Here is a 21,958-nt window from a genome sequence, read left to right on the forward strand (position 1 = left end):
TGATTTCTGATCCTGCTGCATTTAGAAACATAACCTTGAGCCTGTGTACAGTCACAGTCATAGTTATGATTTAATACGGTGCTTAAATGGAACAAAAAGAAAGAACTTTTGCAAGCGGCACATTCATCCCCACAATGTATGGGGCTGGTCCCGGGCTGACACAATGCTCTTTATCAAGCTATATATAGTCGATGCATTATGCATTAAGTTTAACATGTGCTTAAATCAACACTATTCAATATGAATACATCAGTTTTCAACTAAGCAAGAGAGGGGAACAGTTAGGGCAAATGACTGCGCGGGGAGGCATAAGCACGCGGTCACACACACACGCGGTCACACACACCCTTCGGCTGTGCGGCAGCGTCTACCCAGGCTGATGACAGGGCCATTATTCACTGGTCAGTCCCACGAGGGCAGGGTTTGGGCTGGACAGGGTAGCAGAGCGTCCCAGCATGGCAGGACAGCACTGAGGTGAGAGGGACCAGGACCCTTCATTACTCCCGCGGTCTGGGGCCTGGAGCTTTTCTCTCTCTCTCTCTCCCGCTCTCTTTGTCTCTGTCTCCATCAGATTAATGGGCCAGGCCCCGACAGAGGAAGTGTTTCAATCAGCACCGCCTGCCAAGCTTGTCCATCACCCAGACAGCCTCTTATTCATCATGGCTTTGATACTCACACATTCACACACACACATGCACAGATGTTTATTTGGTTTTATTTTTCCCCCTGGTGTAAAGCCAGGCCACAGGTAGCGATGTTATCAGGCTACAAGTTGTCGGACCTGGCACTACTTTCTCCTACGCTGTTCCCACGCAGGAGAGATCTTACTGCCCGTCTTTCAATGCTCCCTGCACGATTTCTCAGTTGAATTTTGAATGATCCTTTTCGGATGAAATGGATGAAACGCAATTGGTTAAGTGTCTCTGGGACTTCTGTCCCCAAGCTGGGACTGGAGCTCCGGCTCCGGGGGAAGCGAGGAGCGATCTCTCCCAAGTGGGGCCTCTCCCTGAGCGGCAAAGGCACAGCGCAGATCTTCCCCTGAACCCCTGCCTCCCTCCTCCAGGGTCCATTTGTTCTGAGAAATATTTAACAACGGGGCAAATTCAGCTGACATGACATGCACACACACACGAGCAGATACAGACGCGGAGCAGGATGCGACGATGCACAGAGCGAGCTGGAAATGAATTTTTCAGTGCAGTGAGATGTTCTATTTAAATAAATCATGACACTTAAGATAGACATGAGGGCAATATAGAGGTGCTCGCTGCTACTTTGAGGAGTAGCACTCCAAAGGAATGGAGCGAAGTGTTCGTGTGTGTGATGCTCTCTCTTTGTGTGTCTGCCCTTGTGTTTCAATATGTGTTTCTGCATGTTTTCTTTTATGTTTTGTCGTTTTGAGTCTAGGTATCTATCTATCTGATATTAGTATGGCATGTAGAGCTGGATGTATCTCTCTCAGTAAACTGGGCCACTGTAGCCTGTTACAGCCTGGTGTCCGAGGCCCAGGGCCAGGCCCAGAGACAGACCTGGTTCTGGATTATTAATGTCCCCCCCTGTGGAGCCAGGCCCCCTCCTTCTCTCAGTGCCCCCCTACACCCCTGGGGTCAGCCTGCATGGCTCCTAGTGCAAGGCCCCCCTCATAAATCTCCCTAAATTAGTGTGTGTATGTGTGCATGTGTGTCTGTGTGTGTGAGAGAGTGTGTGTGTGCCTAAAACATATACTGCAGACTGGGAGACAGGTCACCATGAAAACAAGCCAGTCAGGCTCATGGTTGAAGTGTCAGTGATGCATGGCGGAGGGAAGGAGTTGCAGAAAAAAGAAAGACTACGAGAAATGAACACAAGAGGAGGAAAAGAAAATACACAAAGCATGAGTTGAAGAAGATATTTGGTTCTCTGAGAGCGCCAGACTTAATTTCTACTTCGGTTGCCTATTTGTCACTCCTTTCTTTCAGCCGTAACATTATATTTACTTACAAATATTTACACTTAATTTGAACTGGCCTCTGACTTCATTAGGATCGATTTCCTCAACAAATCTTAATGCTTAATTGCTGAAGTGCAGGATCCTCCATTCCTCTACCTGCCTAGATTAGTTCAACATGTCCCACGGTGGTAACAGGCATGGGGAAGTGCTGTTGTGTCACTTAGTTAACCCCCGAGACAAATGGCTCCCCTCCGGAGCACAGTGAATTACACACCTCATGAAGCATATTAGGAGCCAGACACAGTGCTTTTCTTCTGGAGATGATCTGTATGGCAGGAATGGATGGAGGGAGAGGGAGAGGAGAGGGCTGAGTTATGGCATCACCCACAGCCATTTTTACAGCGCCTCGGCATCAGAACAAAACAGAGAGAGCAGAGAGAGGAGGGGCGAAGAATAAAGAAATGAGGCACAAAGATGTACAGCACAACGTGTAACAAAAGGCTGATAAGATGAATAAACTCGAACTACTGAGGAAGATAAAAGCACACAGTTCTGAAGTTATCCATGTTAAATTTGACAAGGAAAAACAACTCTTTACCTCATTTGTTGCTAATGTAGGAAAATTATTAGAAAATATAACAGAATTGTCCCTCGGAGGCTTCCTTGCTGTTAGCTAATCGCTTAGACAATCTTTATCACCACAGTAATAATATTTAGATGCTACAGGGATTACTTAAAAGTTGTGTTATAATTGCTTTCCTTGTTTTCTTTTTTATGGGCAGAGGGTGATTTTGTGTTTAATTGCTCCAAAGTGACAAATAATGCGCGTTATGATATGATGAAAGTGTGAGATCATTAAATTACCACGGCGACCGGCTGCATGTGTTTATTCGTTCGTTTTCGCTGTTACAAATTTATGCCATGAGGCTTCAAGAGGCCAAGCAGTTATTTACACAAATTCACTTCCACAGCCATTCCTGGATTTGGGGGTAATTACGTGAGAGCAAAATGGTTTTATTTCATTTAATCCGGCCGCCGCAGCAATTTGCACTGGTAATATTTGTAGCTGTGGAGTCTGCATAGTAAAACAGCTTGAAACCAGCGAGAGTCTCAAATACAAACAAGGTAGAGGGGGCAATAATCAAAGCAAGAATTTATGCAGGAGACAGTACTATCTACAAAGCAACTGAAAATACATGTTTTGAGATGAGATACGGTTTAAGTTTACACATTATCTGTTAGAATTTGAAACATTATATGCCGGGCTAGAGCAAAGATATTACATATACTGAGGAGTCCAAATGAGACACGCCAACCTGGGTCAGTAATGTTGCTATTAAGAGTGCAAAAACACTATTTAGCAAGTTAGCAGAGAGGTGAACATAGTCAGCTGAAGTAATAGATAAACCACTGAATATGCTTAAAGTAATGGATAAACGCTTAAGATAGTTAGATAAAAGTAATGGATCAATGGTTGGGTTAGCTAAAAAACTGACAAATAGTTAGGTTGTAGCTAAATGAGAAACTGAAAAACTTACTGTAACACATCCACTTTTGTTGTGTTAAAAAACACCCACAATTAAATGAACACATTTAGAACACAGCAGGTGTTACAGAGTGCTTGATCTCATCAGAGAGGGGTGTGGGGATACATCTGACAACAAAGGCTGAGAACCACTGATATAAAGCCAAACAGAGCAACAATTGTGAAGCAATAAATGATCCTTTTTATTGATTAAAAAGCAAGGAAAACATGATAATAGGGAGCTTAACAGATCAAATGAGAGAATTATGGGCTATCATCAGTTATCTGTCCATATTTACTGGTCAGCTGTCAATCAGATTATCCATAAATCCTTATGGTAATCTCTTTGCTACTGCATATCAACACGCGCTGCTCTTTATCCCCCCACCCCTCCACCACCACCAAACACCCACTCTCTGTTGATCCATGTAAATGTGTGCAGCGGTGATTCTGGTCCCCCGGCTCCCGGGGAGATGAGATAGAGCACTGAGGAATCAACATGCTACAGTTTTGTAATGTTTCCGTGCGGCTGACTCCAGACACCTTAAGTCATGTAAATAATGAATCAGATGATCCACGGGTGCAGGAGATCGAGGGGACATGCTGACATATGGCAAAGCGAATGAGGCATGCTGACTCTCTGACTTACTGTCTTCATCTCTTTTTCGCACTCAATATCTCAGCACAGTCTTACCTTTTCCTCCACCGCCTCCTCCTCCTCTGTCCCATCCAAACTCTAATATTTAGCCTTCTGATTTGGCCACCTCTGACTCTGATGACCCCAACTTTCCTGTATCCACTTATCCACCATCCGTCCATCATGAATACCTCAGAGGAGGAGGAGAAGGCCACATTGGGGAATGAATGGAGTCGATGAATTAAACAGGAGGTGCAGCGAGGAAGGTGGAGTGTATGTTGGACAAGTGGATGTGGTCCACAGCTGTCTGCGAGGCTGCTCTCTGACCTCGAGGAGATAAGAAAGTTGGGAGACCCTCAGCCTTTGGGGTCCAACAGCCACTGTAAAAAAAAAAAATCCATCTCTCTGCTTCATGAATTATTGAGATATTGGCCTACAGCCTCTAAAATATACAGGAGGGTGGTCTGTCTCTCCTTTCAGATTTCACATACTCTCCACCGCGTCCTTCTGTCTAACTTTCTATCATTTTCTCCTCTCCCTCCCTCTCCCTCTCTTTCCTTTTCCCCTTCTCATTCGGATTTAGCCTTTTGCAGCAGCAAGATCGTAAATCAGAACACAAACAAAGCAGAGGAAAAAAAGAGGCGCAGCAGAGAGGGACAGTTTGTTTTTCACATCATACGAGGCTTTTTCTTCCTCACTTGAAGAAGAGCGTCGACCACTAACCAGCTGTCATGCATTTAAAAGTTGTCAGGGATAAATCCACGAGTTCTTGTGTTACATCAGATGCTCGTAATACGCACAGCAGTTGGCCGGCCCTGAAATGAGACAGAACTCTGGTCTGTCCATTTATCTTCTTTGCTCTCTTGTGTTTTTTTTTTTTTTTTACTAGATGAAGCAATTGTCCAACGCACGCTGCTGCTGCTTACAGTGTTTCTCTTGACATGTCTCTCTCTATGTGTGTGTGTGTGATGCCTTTGCTCGTGCATGATTATATCTAAGGCGGTTGGCTCCAAACGCGCTGCCCAGTGCAGAATCCTAGCCATAACAAATGAACAGAGGGTAGAAAATAAGACATATGAAAGAAAAGCTGAGCAAAGGAGTGATTCTCTCTCTGGCTGGTGGAGATCTGTATTGTAAGCAGTTTCAGCTGTCAGCATTTCTTTGAGCTACCTCAAAGGGAGGAGGAGGAGGAGGAGGAGGGCGGGATGTTGTAGTTTTATTTTCCCCCTTTTGAGGGTTCCTGTTTATTTGTACACGGCGCTGTTTATTTTCGCGGTTCATTTGATATCTTTTTTTTCTTTTCAGCGAGGCAGACAATGCAGAAGGGCGAGTGGAAGAGATGTACAGTGCCGTAGTTTCAGTTAAAAAAGAAGTTGTCCGGCTTCAAGCCTCGGGGTGGGGCTAGGGAATAAATTGTCAGCCGTCCCCTTTTCTGCTTTTCAGGCCTCCGGTGCCTCCCCACACTCCCCCCTTTACTCCTCCGACCCTCCCTCCTCCCTCCCTCCCTCATTAAGTATTGATGTGGGTAGCCATACTTGCCATCTCAGCCTATTAATAATGCATGGCAGGTGCTGTTGATGTGGTCTCTCACACTGAGATTGAGAGAGGCAGGAATGGCAACACTGTGCTGCATAGTAGCTACAGCACAACCTCCGTCACTCTGCAGCTAGGGGTGGGGTGGAGGGGGGGCCATGTCTGCCCCGGTGAGTTTATGGCAAGCTGTGACAGCAGCTCGGAGATGGATATACAAGGTAGCATCTTACTCAATATCCCCGAGCTGTTTTTACATAGAAAACTGCCTTTGTCATAAACATCTGATGGATGAGGGGGGGATAGTGTATGAGGCTTGTCTGCCTCTGCTGTTTTATTTGTTTTATTTGTATTTTGTGTTTTGTTGAAGTAGCTCATGCTGTACTTTGCTCGTTCACAATCTCATTTGTCTCCCTCTCCGTCTCTCTTTCTCTGCCTGTGCAGGTTCTTCCTCAAGTTCTTCCTGAAGTGTAACCAGAACTGCCTGAAGAATGCAGGGAACCCTCGAGACATGAGGCGTTTTCAGGTGAGATGCAGCTGTCTGCAAGTGTACAGTGTGTGCTGCAGTGTGGGCAAGGACCACACGTACTCAAACCTTCTTTCAGAATTCTTTTTTAAAGCCCTAGACATGGCAACAGCATCCTACAGTTGAAGACAAACAAGGTTTTTACAGGCTCTCTCACAGAAATGCTCTCTGTGCTGTCCCAGAGATAAGACCAGAGAGGAAAGAGAGCACAGTACACACTGCAAATAAAATCCCTATAAATAATAAAATAAATATGTTTCTGTCGATTTTTACAGCAGAAAATATCCATGCACGATTCCAGACATTCCTGCAATTGTAGAGAAACAAATCATTCACGTGGCCTGTCTTGCCTAAATGCTCTCTGTGCTTCTGTAACACCATGAGCAAAGTTACAACATGCCCCATACTCATATAATAATAATTGTCTATATATTAATTTAAAGTGTATTTAAATAAGCTATAGTTGAAATTTCTGGTTCACTCTCAAAATGATAATAGTCATTTACAGCTGCAGCAGGCAACTTATTTTTTTTTTTTTTACTTAAAAGCTTTAAAAACCCACTGTGCACTATCTGACCCGCGGCAAATTGTAGAAGTTACCAACTAGCTGGTGATCATAGTAGAGCATTTAGCAGCTAAGAGCCAGGTATTTCCTTCAGAAATCAGTGAAAAAAAAAAACAGAACTAAAAGTAGAGTGAATATTGGACTTAAAATAGGTAACTGTCTGGTAAGTTCACCATATCAGTGTGAAAGGTGTTAAGTTCAGGCCTCATAGTTTGTTAATCCTGCTCCTCAGTATCCAAAAATCTGTTATTGCAGGTTTAAATTAACTCAACGTCACAACATAGCTAAAACACAGAAAGTGAAGGGCAAAGTCCAAAAAAATAAATTAAAATGAGTGCTTGAATTCCTGTTTATTAATGCTACGACAGAACATATTTATTCCATTGAATCTATTAGCAACTCTTTAGCAGGCTTAGGATAAATGTGAAGTATAATACTGAAGGTGTTAGTATGTTCCCTTCATAAGAAAAGTTTGCACATAATCCACTTTAGATTTTACAGGATTTTACTACATATATAATTTGCAGGTGTCTGTAACATAGTAAGGCTTATTGTAGTTTCATGGTTTCTCAGGTGGTTGTGTCGACTACGGTGAGCGTGGAGGGTCACGTCCTGGCCGTCTCCGACAACATGTTTGTGCACAACAACTCCAAACACGGGCGCCGAGCTCGAAGACTGGACCCCTCGGAAGGAACGCCGTCCTACCTGGAACATGGTATTAAAAGCTGGAACAAAACACCCGCTCTTTCTTTGTCTTCCTCACTTTCTTTCTGTCTGTTCAAACCCCCCCTTCCCTCCCTCTCTCTCCCCACTCCCTCCCCCCCGTCTGGCTCCTCACCCAACCCCTCCTCTGTCTCGGCGCTATCCCTCTCAAACCTGCTCTCTTGCCTTCTTTCTTATCTCTCTCCTGCTTCCTCCCAGATTCTCACTTTCCTCTCTTGTAGGGTTTCTAAGTCGAGCTAAGAGAGGAGAGAGTGGTAGCTAGTGAGTCTCTTGTCTCTCCCTGGTGGCTTGCTCCCCTCAGGTCTCTGCCTCTGGGCCTTCTACTCTGCCTCGCATAAGCACTATATGTCTTATGAGGTCTGTTCTGCTTAAAGCCAACACTGGCTTTATTTCCTCGGAGACCTGCTTTTATCCTCCAGCCCTCCATCACTCCCCATCCCTCAGGTTTTCAAACACACCCATGCACACACGAAAAAAGCCCATGCACACACGTACACACAGTCAGACCCAAACCTTTAATACTTCATAATGACATGTGCACATGATTTAGGAGCCCGCACTGATTCCCAAGTCCCTAATCCAGTTATTTTCTCATTTCGATTTCCCAGACATTGAATAAGAGAAACATATTTTTTTTCTTTGAGGAAAGTCAACCTCAGGGATGATAATGACAAAAAAACTAAGAAGGGATTTACATGATGGCCTACAGTAGATTGCATTAAGATTGAATGTTGTGGTTAAGTCTTTCTAATGACTATCCTCCAGAGGCAAGGTGGACCGCTTGTACCCTGCAACTGGTCTCACAGACGATTAGAAAAGTTCACAAAGACGACATATTGGAGATGTCAGCAAGACTTGGATCTTACACAGAAAGAAGAGTACGCCCGTTACGTTAACAGATGTTCCCTGTGTCAGAGAGATTTGTTTGGGAATTTCCTCTTCTCTGATTTTCTATTCTCCTGGTGACTGGGGTTGGAAAGAGGAACAACAGGAGTGAAAGAACTAGAGAGTTTGGGGGGAAATGGAGAGACGTGATGAGAGGATAGCTTAAAGAAATTACGAAATGATAACAAAGAAGACAGCGGTTTCTTTCTTTCTTTTTTTTTTGTTGTTGTTTCCAGTGTGTGTTGAGTTTGTGTGCAGGATACACAACTTTGGGGGCCCATTTCAGGCGGTAATAGATGAGCAGCGCATAGAGTTGAACAGATGGCACCGAGGAACACCCCAAAGTATAATCCTATCACATGGATTCACGTTCCACCATCTGGTTAATCCACACACACACACGTCCACACATGCACATGGAGCGCACATAATATCAGCGGCTGTGAAAAGGAGGCATCTTAGGCCATGATTACGGCCACAGATTGCTGCTTGGTGAACGTTGATCTCTGCAGGCGTATCAGGGGGCTAAATATCATTCCAGCTTGTTGGGGAGGATCAACAGAACAGGGAGTCAGGCAAAGAGCAAAGGCTAGGCTTCAGGGAAAAAAGTCAGCCCAGTCTAAAGTGGATTATGCCGCTTTACAGAATTACAGCATGTCTGACAAGCTGCATATCTGTTAAGGAGAGGAGATTTAGCCTGTATAAACATGTATTTTCCCAATGCTGTTCTTTTTCCTCAATCACATCCAGTAATCTCCAAGTCCATAATACCAGGAGATAAGGTCAAAAAGCCCATTGAATACCAGTTATTGAAAATGTGTTTTTTTGTTGTTATTCCATCTACTCTGTCCGATAATACTCGAAGAATATGCTTTAAGAGAAAACATTGAAAGCTTACAAAATGCATTACAAATATCCGAACAGCAGCTGAAATGACCCCGTGTGTGTGGTCATGTGCTCGCTGAGATATTTCCACCGATATGTACTAAACAGACAGCTGAGCAAGAGCTAAGTGTTTGGTTAATGAAGGCGGCGTATTCAGAGGGCAGAGCTACTGTTGGCTCTGCTCTGCTCCCCGGTCGCGTGGCCTTTGATCAGACACTCAGCACACCTGACATTTACACGCCTGCACGCTTTGCCACGTGTCATAAAACAAGCGCACCGCCGCTGCCCTCACACACAGGGCAGGGGTGATGTTTAATAACGGGGTGCGTATAATCACTCTGATTAGTATTCCTTGCTCGCCCCCGACCCCTGGGAGAGAGGAGAGAGGTGATGTGTGTGAGAGAGAGGAAGAGGGGACTGTACGTGGTGCCATCAGCGAAAGACCTTTACTGGCTGTCATTAGGTTAGTTAGCATCTAATCTATTTTATCTGTGAATCTTGCAGCAACCCCCAGCATCAAAGCCATCAGCCCCAGTGAAGGCTGGACCACAGGGGGTGCTACCGTCATCATCATCGGGGACAACTTCTTTGACGGCCTGCAGGTCATCTTCGGGACCATGCTGGTCTGGAGTGAGGTTAGTCACCATCTGGTCTCCTCAAAGAACAAAATATTTCCCCTCCAGACACTTTTAACATTATAAGTTGACTAATAATGTTCTATTATCTTGTTAAAATCTTTAAAATGACATCGACTCCGTCTTCCTCCTTAAAGAATCCTGAATCTATCAATATGCAAATATGTGCCATTTAAAAAGTTGAACTACATCAGAGAAGACTTCACTGTGAAGTCTAAGTGTACGTGCACTGGAATTCGTAATTTACTTAAGTATTTTTTTTATGCCAGCAGATTACTTGTAATTGAGTAATATTTCAGTAACGTATCTGTACTCGTACTTGAGTACAGACTTTCTGTACTCTTTCAACCACTGACAGAAATATATTTTCTTCCTTTTCTATTACTCAAATCAACTTGTGACTCCATCAAATATATAGCACATTGGGATTCACTGCTTTAAATGAGCTGAATCGCTAAAATTAAGAGATAACTTGATGTTTTATTATTGTTTATAAAATCTTTTACAATTTTTTATTTTCTGTGTTTCTCATCAATCGAAATTGAATCCATTTAAGATTTTTTTACTGATTTACAGACAAACTTGAGGCATCACCAAGGTCTCTGTAAACTTCCTATTTGTGATTCATTTTCATTTTATAGACTAAAAAATCATCACATAAAAAAGTAATAAATAGATTAATTAATAATGATAATCATCGTTAATTGCAGCCTTACTGTAAACCCATATCAAAAATATTTCACAGTCTGAACAGCCTGCTGTCTCAGTTCTCTGCAGCAGCTCTTATATTTGTCATATCTCCTTTCAGCTCCCTTCCTGTCTTTTATTATGTTGGTATCTGCCTTCTTGGAGTATGTGCACACCGTACAGTATGACTCTCTTTGTAGGGAGCATCTGCCACATGACTAAAATGTAAATGTAGTGTATGTGTGAAATTGAAGGTCAGTGAGCGCCGCAGCTAAACAGCTTTCTCTTTAGTAAAGGAATAATTCTATAAAAAGCTCTTATATTATCTCGCTGCGAGGTGAGTGGGGCCAGACAATGGTGGAATAAAAGCGTAGCTAAGTGAGCAATGAAAGGGACAGTTATTACCGCACACACATACACACACATGTGCGCACATACACAAGGCTGTGGCAGCAGCATTGATAGCTTTTGAGCACTGCTAGCTTTGAGTGCTAGTTCACTATAGTGTGCAAAAAACGAGCTCTCAGTGAGGTCTCATCTGTGTTTTGTCTTGTTACCGTTTTCCTTCAAAGAGCCTTCACCATACACACACAGACACAGACATACGTAGCGAGGAGGCTCATCAACCACACTAAGTGAGCCTGTTTAAGACACAGTGGCGCTTTAATGTGGCAAACGGCAGCTAGACATCCTGAGCTGACAGACACAGAGACGGGGGCAGCAGGGACGAGCATATTATATCTGTACTTATACTGTGTAATAGACGTATGCAGAGGAAGGTGTGTTTTATTCATAAACAGATAACTGCTTTTGAACCCCCTCTTACAGAGCCCATGTCAGCACTGATAACCATCCTAAGCCTCACAGTGACATTGCCTCGGGCTACGAGGCCACCTGAGGGCTTTAGCGCTAACACATCATTTTCAGGCTGATTATACAAAGAAAGAAAGTCAAAAGCTGCAAAGGAAAAAGGTCTGAGGCGAGCCGAGAATAGTCCCCTGAGCACATGTTTGGATATGAAGTTTCATTGCATTAATCTTTTTGCCCTCTCTGGCTCTCCATAGCTGATCACCCCTCATGCCATTCGTGTGCAAACTCCACCCAGACACATCCCCGGGGTGGTGGAGGTCACGCTGTCCTACAAATCCAAACAGTTCTGCAAAGGGACACCTGGACGCTTCATCTACACAGGTAACACAGTACGCACTAACACTTGCTAATGACACTAATTTACAGAGTAATCTATGGAGGCTGCTGGCTTTGTTCATGCAATTTTCTCTGGTTATTCTCATTTTCTATAAACAACTTTTTTTTAGAGTAATATAAAAAAAAACTGTAATCACATAAAAAAGTCACATAGTGGCTTCAAGCTTTATTAGGGTTTTATATTTGCAATATCTGCTAAAACTAACCTGGTGCATAAGATGCCGTTTTCTCTACATTGTTTCTGGAGAAAAATGTGCATGCTAAACAATTTAAAATTCAATAACATGACTCAATAATTCAGCGAAAAAAAGTCTCCTGATCAGAGGAGGAAAAGTGTTTGCCCTCTTTTATGAAGCAGGTGAAGGTCAGGGGGAGGTTTAACCTTTTGATTAGTGGGATTATTGAGATTTAACCCTGTCGAAGGCGTTGTTCGCAAAGGGAGAAGTCCACAAGGTGGGTGTGATTTTTGACATTGCGTGCAGGGGCATGAATACCTCGAGTGTTACATCAGAGAGCGTGTATCGGTGCAGAGTTATAGCCGTGCGGCGAATAGAGCGGCAGGGAGAGTGAATGTGAAGCGGTGATTAACCAACGCGAGGCCACAGGTCCCTGGGGAGATTGTGAATCACATAAATCTGTCTGTAATCTCAACCACTGATAGACTTAGGCCGTAAGTCCCGGCTGGTATTGCCAACATTTGACAAAATCACAATCGAGAGAGAGCGTGTGTGTCATGTCAACGCCGGCGTTTCCTGCATCTCCTGTGTGTGTCCTAATTACTGTGCGTGGACACAATCCATGTCCATGGGTCATAATTATGACTCTGTGTTTGTGTACTCACGGGAAAGGCTGCGATAGGCTGCCTGTGTTTGTTTATACGTACGTGTGAATGTACTCCAAGCACACACATGCACATTGACAAGTAACTGCATTACGAAGACAGAGGGCAGATGGGTGGGCAGCCTTTGCCATGCCAGAGCTGTCCAACAGCCCGCATCCTGCCAAACCCATAGAGCTGTGTGTGTATTTAAGTGTGTATAGGTTTGTGGTGTGTGTGTGTGTGTGTGTGTGTGTGCACAGCCTTTTAATGTGCCAGACATGTGGGAACCGTATGCATAAACGCCCTATCTCTTCCCAGCCCTCCACTCTTTTCCCCTTGTCACGTTCACTTATTCAAAACTTGCTTCTTTGGATGAATTCATCCCCTCTCTCTCTCTCTCCCTCTCTCTCTTTCGGCCTCTGGGCTTCTATGGAGGCACATCGAAGAATCTCAACAGGTGAGAGGTAGCAAGAGGTCATCCACTGGGAGCTGAACACACACACTGTGCTGCTGCTTGCCAAGCCCTGGCACCTTCACGGTGACATAGTCAAGCGTGTCGAGGCATAGATCCCAGCTCTGCTCTTCACACACTTCACTTCAGCCACTGCTCTGCAACCTCGGCGGGTATTTGTACCAAACCCACAGCTCCGTTATCAGGCCACTTTTTTAAAATAACATTGCGAGGGAGTACCAGCTCACATTTGGTACCTCGAATGAGAGGATGACGACAAGAGTGTGAGCAGAGCATTTGGAGCAAAAAAAAATCAATTGATGAGAGTGGTGGATGAGAAAGGGAGGAGAGGAGAAGGATGGGAGAGAGGGATGGAGGATTACCATGGGCCATGTTGCCCTCCTGGGTCTGTTTGGCACCAGTTTGAGCCCAGTTGCCAGTGGGTACTAATCATGGAGGATTGGCAGCACCGCGTGGCAGCTGGCAGCTAGCGTACACACACACACATTAACACAGCACCGCACTCACAGACATGCATATACTCATATATTACTTGTGCACACACGATCACACACACATGCGCGCACTGAATTACATTGGGGACAGCTGGCATTGCTAATCAACTTCAGCTGAGGAGAGGAAAGCGAGCAGCTCACAGACCTAATTAAGTCACCACATACCCAATACTGCTGCTACTGCTACTTTGCAAACATACCCAACACGTACACACACACATATAACCCGTCTATAGGTTTACTCCACCCCTCCACCCTCCTCTATGTGATCATTGATAGTCCACGACCGCCCGTCGCTGACTGGAAACGTTTCAGCTGTAGTTCAGGACAAGCAGGGGACTTTTGGTGCAGAGGAGATTCATAGAGAAGCTATTACAGTAATGTGTCCTCTGTCGTCTCTGAGGACTCCTCTGCCATTAGACTTCAGAAAGCTCCAATTAGACTCATCAAAGGCAATTAAGCTCTCCACTGATAAGAATAAAAGAATGTTTTTTTTTTCATTCCCTGCTCTTCCTCTGTCTTTTTATCCCCTTATCCCCCTTCTGTTCCTCTCTCTGCCCTCTGCCTTACCCACCTCTGGGGCTGAGAGCTCTCCCTAATCTCCCTCTCTCTCTCTCCCTCCCTCACTCTCACTCTCTCATTATCAGGTCATTGCCCACCCCCCGCCCTCCCCCCTCTCCCCTGTACAAATGCATCTCCATGTTTGGTTGTGTATCACCTTTTAGTGGATTGCTGTCTTTGTAACATTCATCAGGGAAGCTCTCCCTTTTCTTTTCTCCATGCAATATAGAGTGATAATGCTCTCTGCCACTATGGCCCACGTGTGTGTGTGTGTGTGTGCTTGTGTGTGTGTGTTTGCGTGTGTGACGCAGGGATACTGGTCATAGATTGGGGGAGTTGATGAATCACCCTTGTCGTTCAAAAGGCAATCCCTCCCTCCTCAGTATGCAGCCTTGTCTGCTTAGTGCTTCCGCTACAGCTTCTGCTGATATTAAAAGGCTCTGCTGGCTCACATTAAGGCCGGCACCACGCGCGCCGATGCGCATCCGCACACACACACGCACAAACATTAGGAGTAGTTTTTCAGCACTGAGTGCAGATTAGGTGTGTAGGAAACATCACTCAGTTGCAGCAAACAGCGAGGGAAAAGACAAAAGTCAAGAAGAGAATTTAAACCAGGCGGGATGCTGCTGACATTTCTCTCCGTCTCTCTCTGCCTGCCTCTGTGCTCCAAATTAGTTTTAGGAGTGGAGGAAGGACCGTCACTTGTCTGTCATTTTATACACTGCAGACTCTGGCGTGAAACACAGACGGTGCCACTGCAAGTGTGGCAAGCAGGAACATGCTCTGTAAAGTTTCAGCCCTAACGAAGCTGTTCACACACATTGAGAACATTGAGACTGTTTTACTCAGAGTACTTCAGTTCAGTAATACATCTGATGCTGATTGTGTTGACATCACGATGTTGGTGCAATTTACAGGATAATCAGTGAGAAAATCAATTGCCTTTTTTACAGATACAGATATATTCTGCATCCATATGCACATGTGATACATCTACACCCACGCATGAGCACATCCACAGATCACAGACACACAAATGCAGCATGTAGTCATCTGGCAATAAAAGTGGGGTGCAGCCACGAGCTGGTCAATTACTCGTCTTGCTCCTATTTGTGAATGCTGTCTTTTATTGAGCTTGGGTGGAGGCCTGCTGTTGATTAAAACGGCCGGTCTCCAGCTGGAGACAGGGCCAGCTGAGATAGCTACACACGCTCACATTTACGGCGCACAGTCTTAACAGTGAGGAAATTCACACCTCTATTTGAGATTGAGATTAATTTTCTGCACCATGTGGCTTGTCTTCCCTCTTTAGCATGCCACGTTCTTATTACAGGAGCATCTGGTCCATGATGATGATGTAAATGAATTTCGAACGTGGATTATTTTATACCCCGCTGAAATGAGCGGCGTTCACCGAGGGGAATGATTTCTTATGTTTTCTTATACCTTAATTCAAGCGTGCACTTTTCTTCCAGATTTTCAGAATTTGCATTTTTCCCAGTGAGGATCTGTGCTGTCAGGTATTGTTAACTGTCGGTGTGCACTTTTTGCAACACATAATTAGAGCTTAGGTTGTAGTAGCATCCACACCTCCATTGATTTGTAGAATCTCTTAGCGCCCCCCGCCTCTGCCTCCCCTCCACCCTCCCCTCCTCTCTCAGCCTCTTCCTTCCTTTAGGAGCAGAAAGCTCTACTCATCTGTTTTCTGTGTATGAATTTCCAGCCATGCATTAGTCTCCCTGACATGTTCAAGCGATGCTTTATTTAGCTTGTCGGATTCTGCAAATAAACGCAATCTTGGGGTTTATGGAAAAATGGATAAAAATTAGATTGTAAGGTATTGATCTGGATTGTGAGTAGTCAGTGGGGGTGTTGTGTATGTGTGTGTGTGTGTGTGTGTGTGTGTGTGTGGTGGTGGTGATGGGGGGGGTGCAGCTCTCATCTGTGTGAGGGGGGGAGAAATGAAGCCGTAATTCAGGGCTATTGAACCCCCTGCCACTGGCGGCATCGATCGCCAGGCAGCGCTTATGAGATCACACCTGAGCACTGGAGACTGCAGAGGGGAGGAATAAGAGGGGGGAGGGGGAGAGGGGATGTGAGGAGGGAGAGAGGGGAGACGAAGGAGTGGAGAGTGAAAAAGAGAGAGAGAAACAGAGGGTTGTGATATGATCAGCTCCTTACCTACTGTCTGAGGGCCTGTTAAGGTGTTAACATCAAGCCTCAGAGCCAATTACCTAACCCTGCAAGTACACTACCTACTCACTGCACACACACACATGGTGTTGTGACACAGGAGGAGAAGGAGACAGGGCTACCGGACACTTACTGTAGTTTCCCCTCCTCCTCCTCCTCCTCCTCCTCCTCCTCTCTTGTGTTTCCACGACGACTCCACCGTACTGACCTCTCAATTATCCCTCATCCCCCCACCTACTCTTTGCACCCCAAACATCCACCCCCTCCCTGACATATTCTTCCCCCTAAAGCTCATACCTCCAGCACCCCTCCACTCTAGCCTCGTCTCCTCCTTTTCCTACCCCCTCACCCCTTCATACACACTCCCCCTGCGGCTCTGTGGGTTATTATAGTGAAATATGAAGCGGTGTGGATTCTAGGCTTCATGAAATTTCCATGAGCATTGATCTGATCTGATGTGGGTGATTGCTAGGTGAATCCCTCCAGTCCAGGGCTGTTGCTCATCTATTCATTTATTTATGGCAGTTATGTTTTACTGGCTTTGATTTGCTCTTCTGGAGAGCGACAGCTAAGGATTATAAATATACCTGTATGGGAGAGTGTGCTTTGAATCCTGGAGTGTACCGGCACACCACTCCTCTTTCGAGGCAGACAAGTTTTTTTTCTTCCAGTACTAATTCCTGATGTGAAATGTGAGATATTGAGCATAGATATATGAGCATAAAACACCAAGATAATCCCCAAAGAGACACAGCCAGGTAGTTAGTGGTGCGCATTGTCCCCCACGTACTCCTCCTCTGGTTTATGGTCCTTGAAAGCGAGCAGAGACAATATCACTTCCTCTCTCAATTACCAAAATTGTCTCTTTTATTTGTAATAGGGGGTATCTGTGTATGTCTTGGGGTTTTTATGCTATTGTTCACTCGAGGCTCATTTGGCACATTGTGGAGAACTGATAAAAAATTCATCATAAAAACAAAAGCCTTTGAGACGAAAAGAGAGGATGTTGTCGGAACAATCCCCTCCTCAGACTGCAGGCCTAATCCAGGGCAAATCCTCCTTAAGGCTTTAGAGAGATCAGAGAATAGGGAAGTAATGTCAAATATTTGTCCTCAGAAATAATTCATACTTTATTTGTTGCATGTGATCATCTCATTGTTTTGGCTTATTTTATCAGCGGACCAGCTGGCCTGTAATATGTGTGTCATTCTTCAGAAGTTGAGCCTGCCTCTGGCGTCTCTACTCCTACTTTTTTTTCTCCTCTGCACTGTCTTTGCTTCCAGCTATTCACCTTTCCTTTCTTTCACTCTTATGGATTACTGGAGCGGTCCGCTGGGAGAGCTGTCCAAATACGTTTGTGTTGCCAAAACAGAGCATCGCCGATTCTCGCCCCCTTTGCTCTCTTTTCAGTTTGTGTGTCTGAGCGAGCGGCTCAGGAGGAGCCATGGTGAAGTCACTAGAGGTCCAGCAGGACAGCTTGTACTCATAGCCTCTGGGGGCCTTTTTTTTTTTTCTGGGGGCCGCCTAGTCAGCCTGGCTGCTCAGATGTGAGGCGAGCAGGGCATCAGCCCTCAGGAAACGTCCAAGCTGCGACCCACAGGGGAAACAGACGGACGGCACAGACACATACAGTGCCTTCTCTTTCACTTTTTACACACATGCAAGTACAAATACACACATGCTCGAGCCACAAACTCGGAACAGAAGCAGCGTCTTGTAGGCTGCAGCCCAGAGAAGTAGTCAAGACTGTTATCCATGTATGTGCATCGACTCCCCAGGCTACCCACAAAGAGACACAGGGGGGAGGAGGGTAAAAGACAGAAGAGAGAGAGAGAGAGAGAGTACATTAGGAATGAATTATGTGGAGAGAGCACTTATCCAACAATCCTCCTCTGAAGTGTTTGTACTATAAGCCTCAGATCTTCATTGTATTTATTCTAATGTTTAAATATTCATGGTAAATCTTCTCATATTCAATTACCGTAGCACGACCACAGCATGCCGAGAGAGTGCTTTCTCCCTGCTGCCTGGATGATCTGACTCTGTGTGTTTGTGTGTGTGTGTGTGTGTGTGTGTGTGTGTTTGTGTGTGTGTGTGTGTGTGTGTGTGTGTGTGTGTGTGTGTGTGTATATACGACTGTCTCTACGTGTGTGTGTTTAGCTTGTTCCCCGGAGCGATCAAGCCTTTGTTATATTGGAACCAGGCTCTGTAATTGCTTATATTAGTCGCTGATCAACGCAAGACCACAGGACACACACACACACACACGCTTGCACACAAACACGCATACACTGCGCCTGATTCCTGACAGTCTTTTTATTAAGCACCAAAGCAGGCGACAGAGAGAGATTCATTACATCACAGGCAAACAAAGACACACACCAGACTTAATAGAGAACACCCACATTTTCGGCGTGTTTGGTTTAATGTTGAAATATTCATGTAAAAACCGAGCTTAATTCAGTCGTTTCTACCGCAGGAGAGAATCACTCGTTTGCTCCTGCTGTATCTTGAACAGTAGGTGTTTTCATTATTGAGAATCGAGCATTAAATGTTTTTTGTTGTTTTTTTTCTGTCTCTCTTTAGCGCTGAACGAGCCAACCATAGACTACGGCTTCCAGAGGTTACAGAAGGTCATCCCCAGACATCCCGGAGACCAAGAGAGATTACCCAAGGTACAGTGCCTGTGCTCCTCTCATGTGTCTGGTTTGCCACATGCAATTATTTTATAGGAATTTGTCTTGAGAGAGGTATTGACAACTTCTAGAGTTTCATAGAATATATGGATATACACGGCACAAGGGCAGCGTGACCTCACAAACAGAGGAATGACTGTGTGCTCTAGACAGGAGGCTATACATGACACCATCCAGGATACGTTAACATTTTATCATACGTTCATGGTCATTTTCTGCTCAAACAAACACTTTATTTGCATAGCGGACGCACAAGCAGCTCTATTCATCCTTCCACTGAGCGTAAGGTCATTTAGACTGGCAAAGTAGTGGGAGAGGAAAAGGGGATGGATGGAGAGAGGAAAAGAGGGAGAGAGGGAGGAAAGGAGGTTGAGGGGAGAGAGGAAGAGAGAGGCAGAAGCAGGTTAGGTGATCCATCATAGCTGTCCAGTCTTACCTCCTGCTGGGTCAGTGGATCGAAGTCAACCCCGGGTGGACTTTATTACTTCCAGCACACACAAACACACACAGAAGCACATACACACTTCTCTGTGCCTGTACATGCGCACACACATACACTCAGTGGAAGGAAGTCACCATGAGGCAGAGATGGAGAGCCCAGGTAGATGCAGAAGGAAGATAGAGAAATCACTTGTCCTCGCCGTGTGTCATGTCTGCTGGATGCAAGACTTGTCCTGGTGAGTTCTGGTCTTTAGCCTATCAACCCCCTGTATCTCTCTAAATATCTTTGTATCCATCCATCTCCTCTCCTCCTCTTCCTCCCTCACTCCGCGGTGTCTCTTTCTCCTCTAAATGAACAGCGGTAGCTGGCAGGCCCGGTTGTTCATTTCAGCTCTATTGATTTGTGCCTTTATTGAGGTAATAACAGTTTGTTGACCACACTTCTCTCAACTGTTGGCCTCAATCATGAGAGAGAGGGGCATGCACTGGCAACTTCTTGTGCTACAAATGTCCACTCATGGCTGCCTTGGCAAAGCGTTTGGCTTTTAATCGGGAATAAATTGATTGGGAATATAATGTATTCCTCTCCAGTGGAACCTTCATCGAGGGGATTCTTAATGAACACACACACTGAGCGGGGAACAAGCAGGATATCTGCCAATGCCTGTTCTATCTCTGTATGTCGTGTCCAGCTGAAAACAGCCCCCATACTGTGCTGTAGCTAATAGTCAGGCAGTCAGAGTGAGCTCAGGCACAGCCAGACTGCAGGGTGTTTAGCTCAGGCTGTGGTGTAGCTGGGGGTCTGGGGCCGGCTAATGAGTGACCGCCCTGCCAGACGGGGCCAGGCTCTGCTCTGGATCAGGTTCCCCTTCCTGTTGACGTCTCTGTGGGCCTGACTTTACGGGAAGAGACCCTGCGCCCAGGAAATGGTCTCCCCTTACAGCAGCAGCGCTGGGGAGGCAGCGCGGCGCTAACCACATTTATCTGTTTATCAGAACGACTCTGGAGCGCTGCCTAATCGCGTTTAGCTACTGGACAGATCCCCTCTGCTAACGAGAGACTGATAGGTACAGACAGGGCACAGGACCACGAGAGAGTGATTAATAGAGAGAAAGGGAGAGGAGAAGAAGAAGAGAGGAAGTGGTTTGGAGACGCAGGTGAAGAGAGAGTGGACATTAAGGATGGAGATGCACAGACAGTCTGGAGAGAGACGGAGCTAAAAGGATGTCAGGCTCAAAAATGTTTTAGATGAAGTGACCAAGGTTTCACATGTCCTACCTGAACACCGTTACACTCCAGCTTCTGATCTGTTTGTGTCCTAATGCTTCACACTTCCCTCATTTCCCCTCCTCCTCCTCCTCCTCCCGCCCGTCATCCATCCATCTACCTATCTAGCAATCCCTGGGAGGCACAGGGAGTCGAGGAAAAGCAGAGAGAAGGAAGCGAGGAGCGGTGCATACATACTAAAGAACCACTTACCTTCCTAGGGCCTCTACATCTCTCAATCACCTCGAGCAGGCCTCCTCTCTGGTCTCCCCTCTTTCCTTCTCCTCCCCCCCGCCTCCCTCTCTGCCTCCCCCAGATAGTGCTAGTAATGGGAGGTTAACACAGAGGCAGCGCTCCCATTATTGAGTGAATTTAGCACCTCGGACAGCGCTCTACAATCTTTATTGCTTTGCTGACCCTCTCGTCATGTCCTGGGCGTGCTCGACAGCCTCTGCATGTGCGCGGCTGCGTGTGTGTGTGTGATATGAGGTCTGATTGAAAGGCGGTGTGTCACGGAACAGAGAGCACACATGCTCCGGGGCTTGTTCACAGCGAGGGATACACTCAGGAGGGTATGGCGCACAGCGTGTGTGTGCGCGAGTGGAAGGAAAGGAGAGAGAGAAAGAAACGAGGGGAAGGTTGGAGGGGAGGGGGGGCTGCAATTTTCTGGTTGTCGCGCCTCCAGCATATATCCTGGCCCCGGCACATTAACTTTTAAAAAGGGTTTCGTAGGGCTGTAGGTGTCTACATCACACACACACATAACGACTGCCTGGAGTCACACACTCATACACTCAAGGAGGGGAAAGAATAGAGACAGAGAGAGAGAAGAGGGTAAAGGGGTAGAAAATGAGCGCGGAGAAACGGCAACGCTACGGAAAGGATAAATGTTTGATGTGGGAAATTCCACTCGGCGGTTTTCACCTGAGCAATGATGTTCTACATTTATCACACAAAGTGGATGCGTGGCTATTCACGTGGATCATTACCGGGGTTAATGCAGGGCAGGGGACGGGTGTGTCCCGGCTGACGAGGGGAGTTGTATCGCCGTCAACCTGATGATATGTTGTGTTAAATGAGATTGATGTGTGATCATGTGCGGTAGATTCATGATTGGGCGCTGACAGCGGGGAGGAGAAGACGTAGAAGATGGTTGACTGATAAAGAGATATAGGCTCATGTTTTATTCACAGATAACAGTATCTTACCTCTGCTCTCCCAAACTGCCCGGCTGGTAACAAAGTGCCGGGACAGGCCCATTTCTCTTCCTCTCCCTCT

The 21,958-nt window shown here is 45.7% G+C and overlaps 1 protein-coding gene across 3 annotated transcripts in view; it reads left to right on the forward strand.

Annotated features, from left to right (window-relative positions):
- ebf1a (EBF transcription factor 1a) overlaps positions 1–21,958 on the forward strand; it is a 51,297-nt gene that overhangs the window by 22,006 nt on the left and 7,333 nt on the right. For all 3 annotated transcript variants that reach the window (XM_073486899.1, XM_073486900.1, XM_073486901.1), the window contains exons 7-11: positions 6,067–6,148; positions 7,287–7,428; positions 9,711–9,841; positions 11,593–11,719; positions 18,864–18,952. In XM_073486899.1, the coding sequence (XP_073343000.1) occupies positions 6,067–6,148; positions 7,287–7,428; positions 9,711–9,841; positions 11,593–11,719; positions 18,864–18,952 (571 nt within the window). The remainder of the gene's footprint in view (positions 1–6,066; positions 6,149–7,286; positions 7,429–9,710; positions 9,842–11,592; positions 11,720–18,863; positions 18,953–21,958) is intronic.

This window comes from Pagrus major, chromosome 18 (genome assembly GCF_040436345.1).
Source record: "Pagrus major chromosome 18, Pma_NU_1.0".
Classification (NCBI taxonomy): domain Eukaryota; kingdom Metazoa; phylum Chordata; class Actinopteri; order Spariformes; family Sparidae; genus Pagrus; species Pagrus major.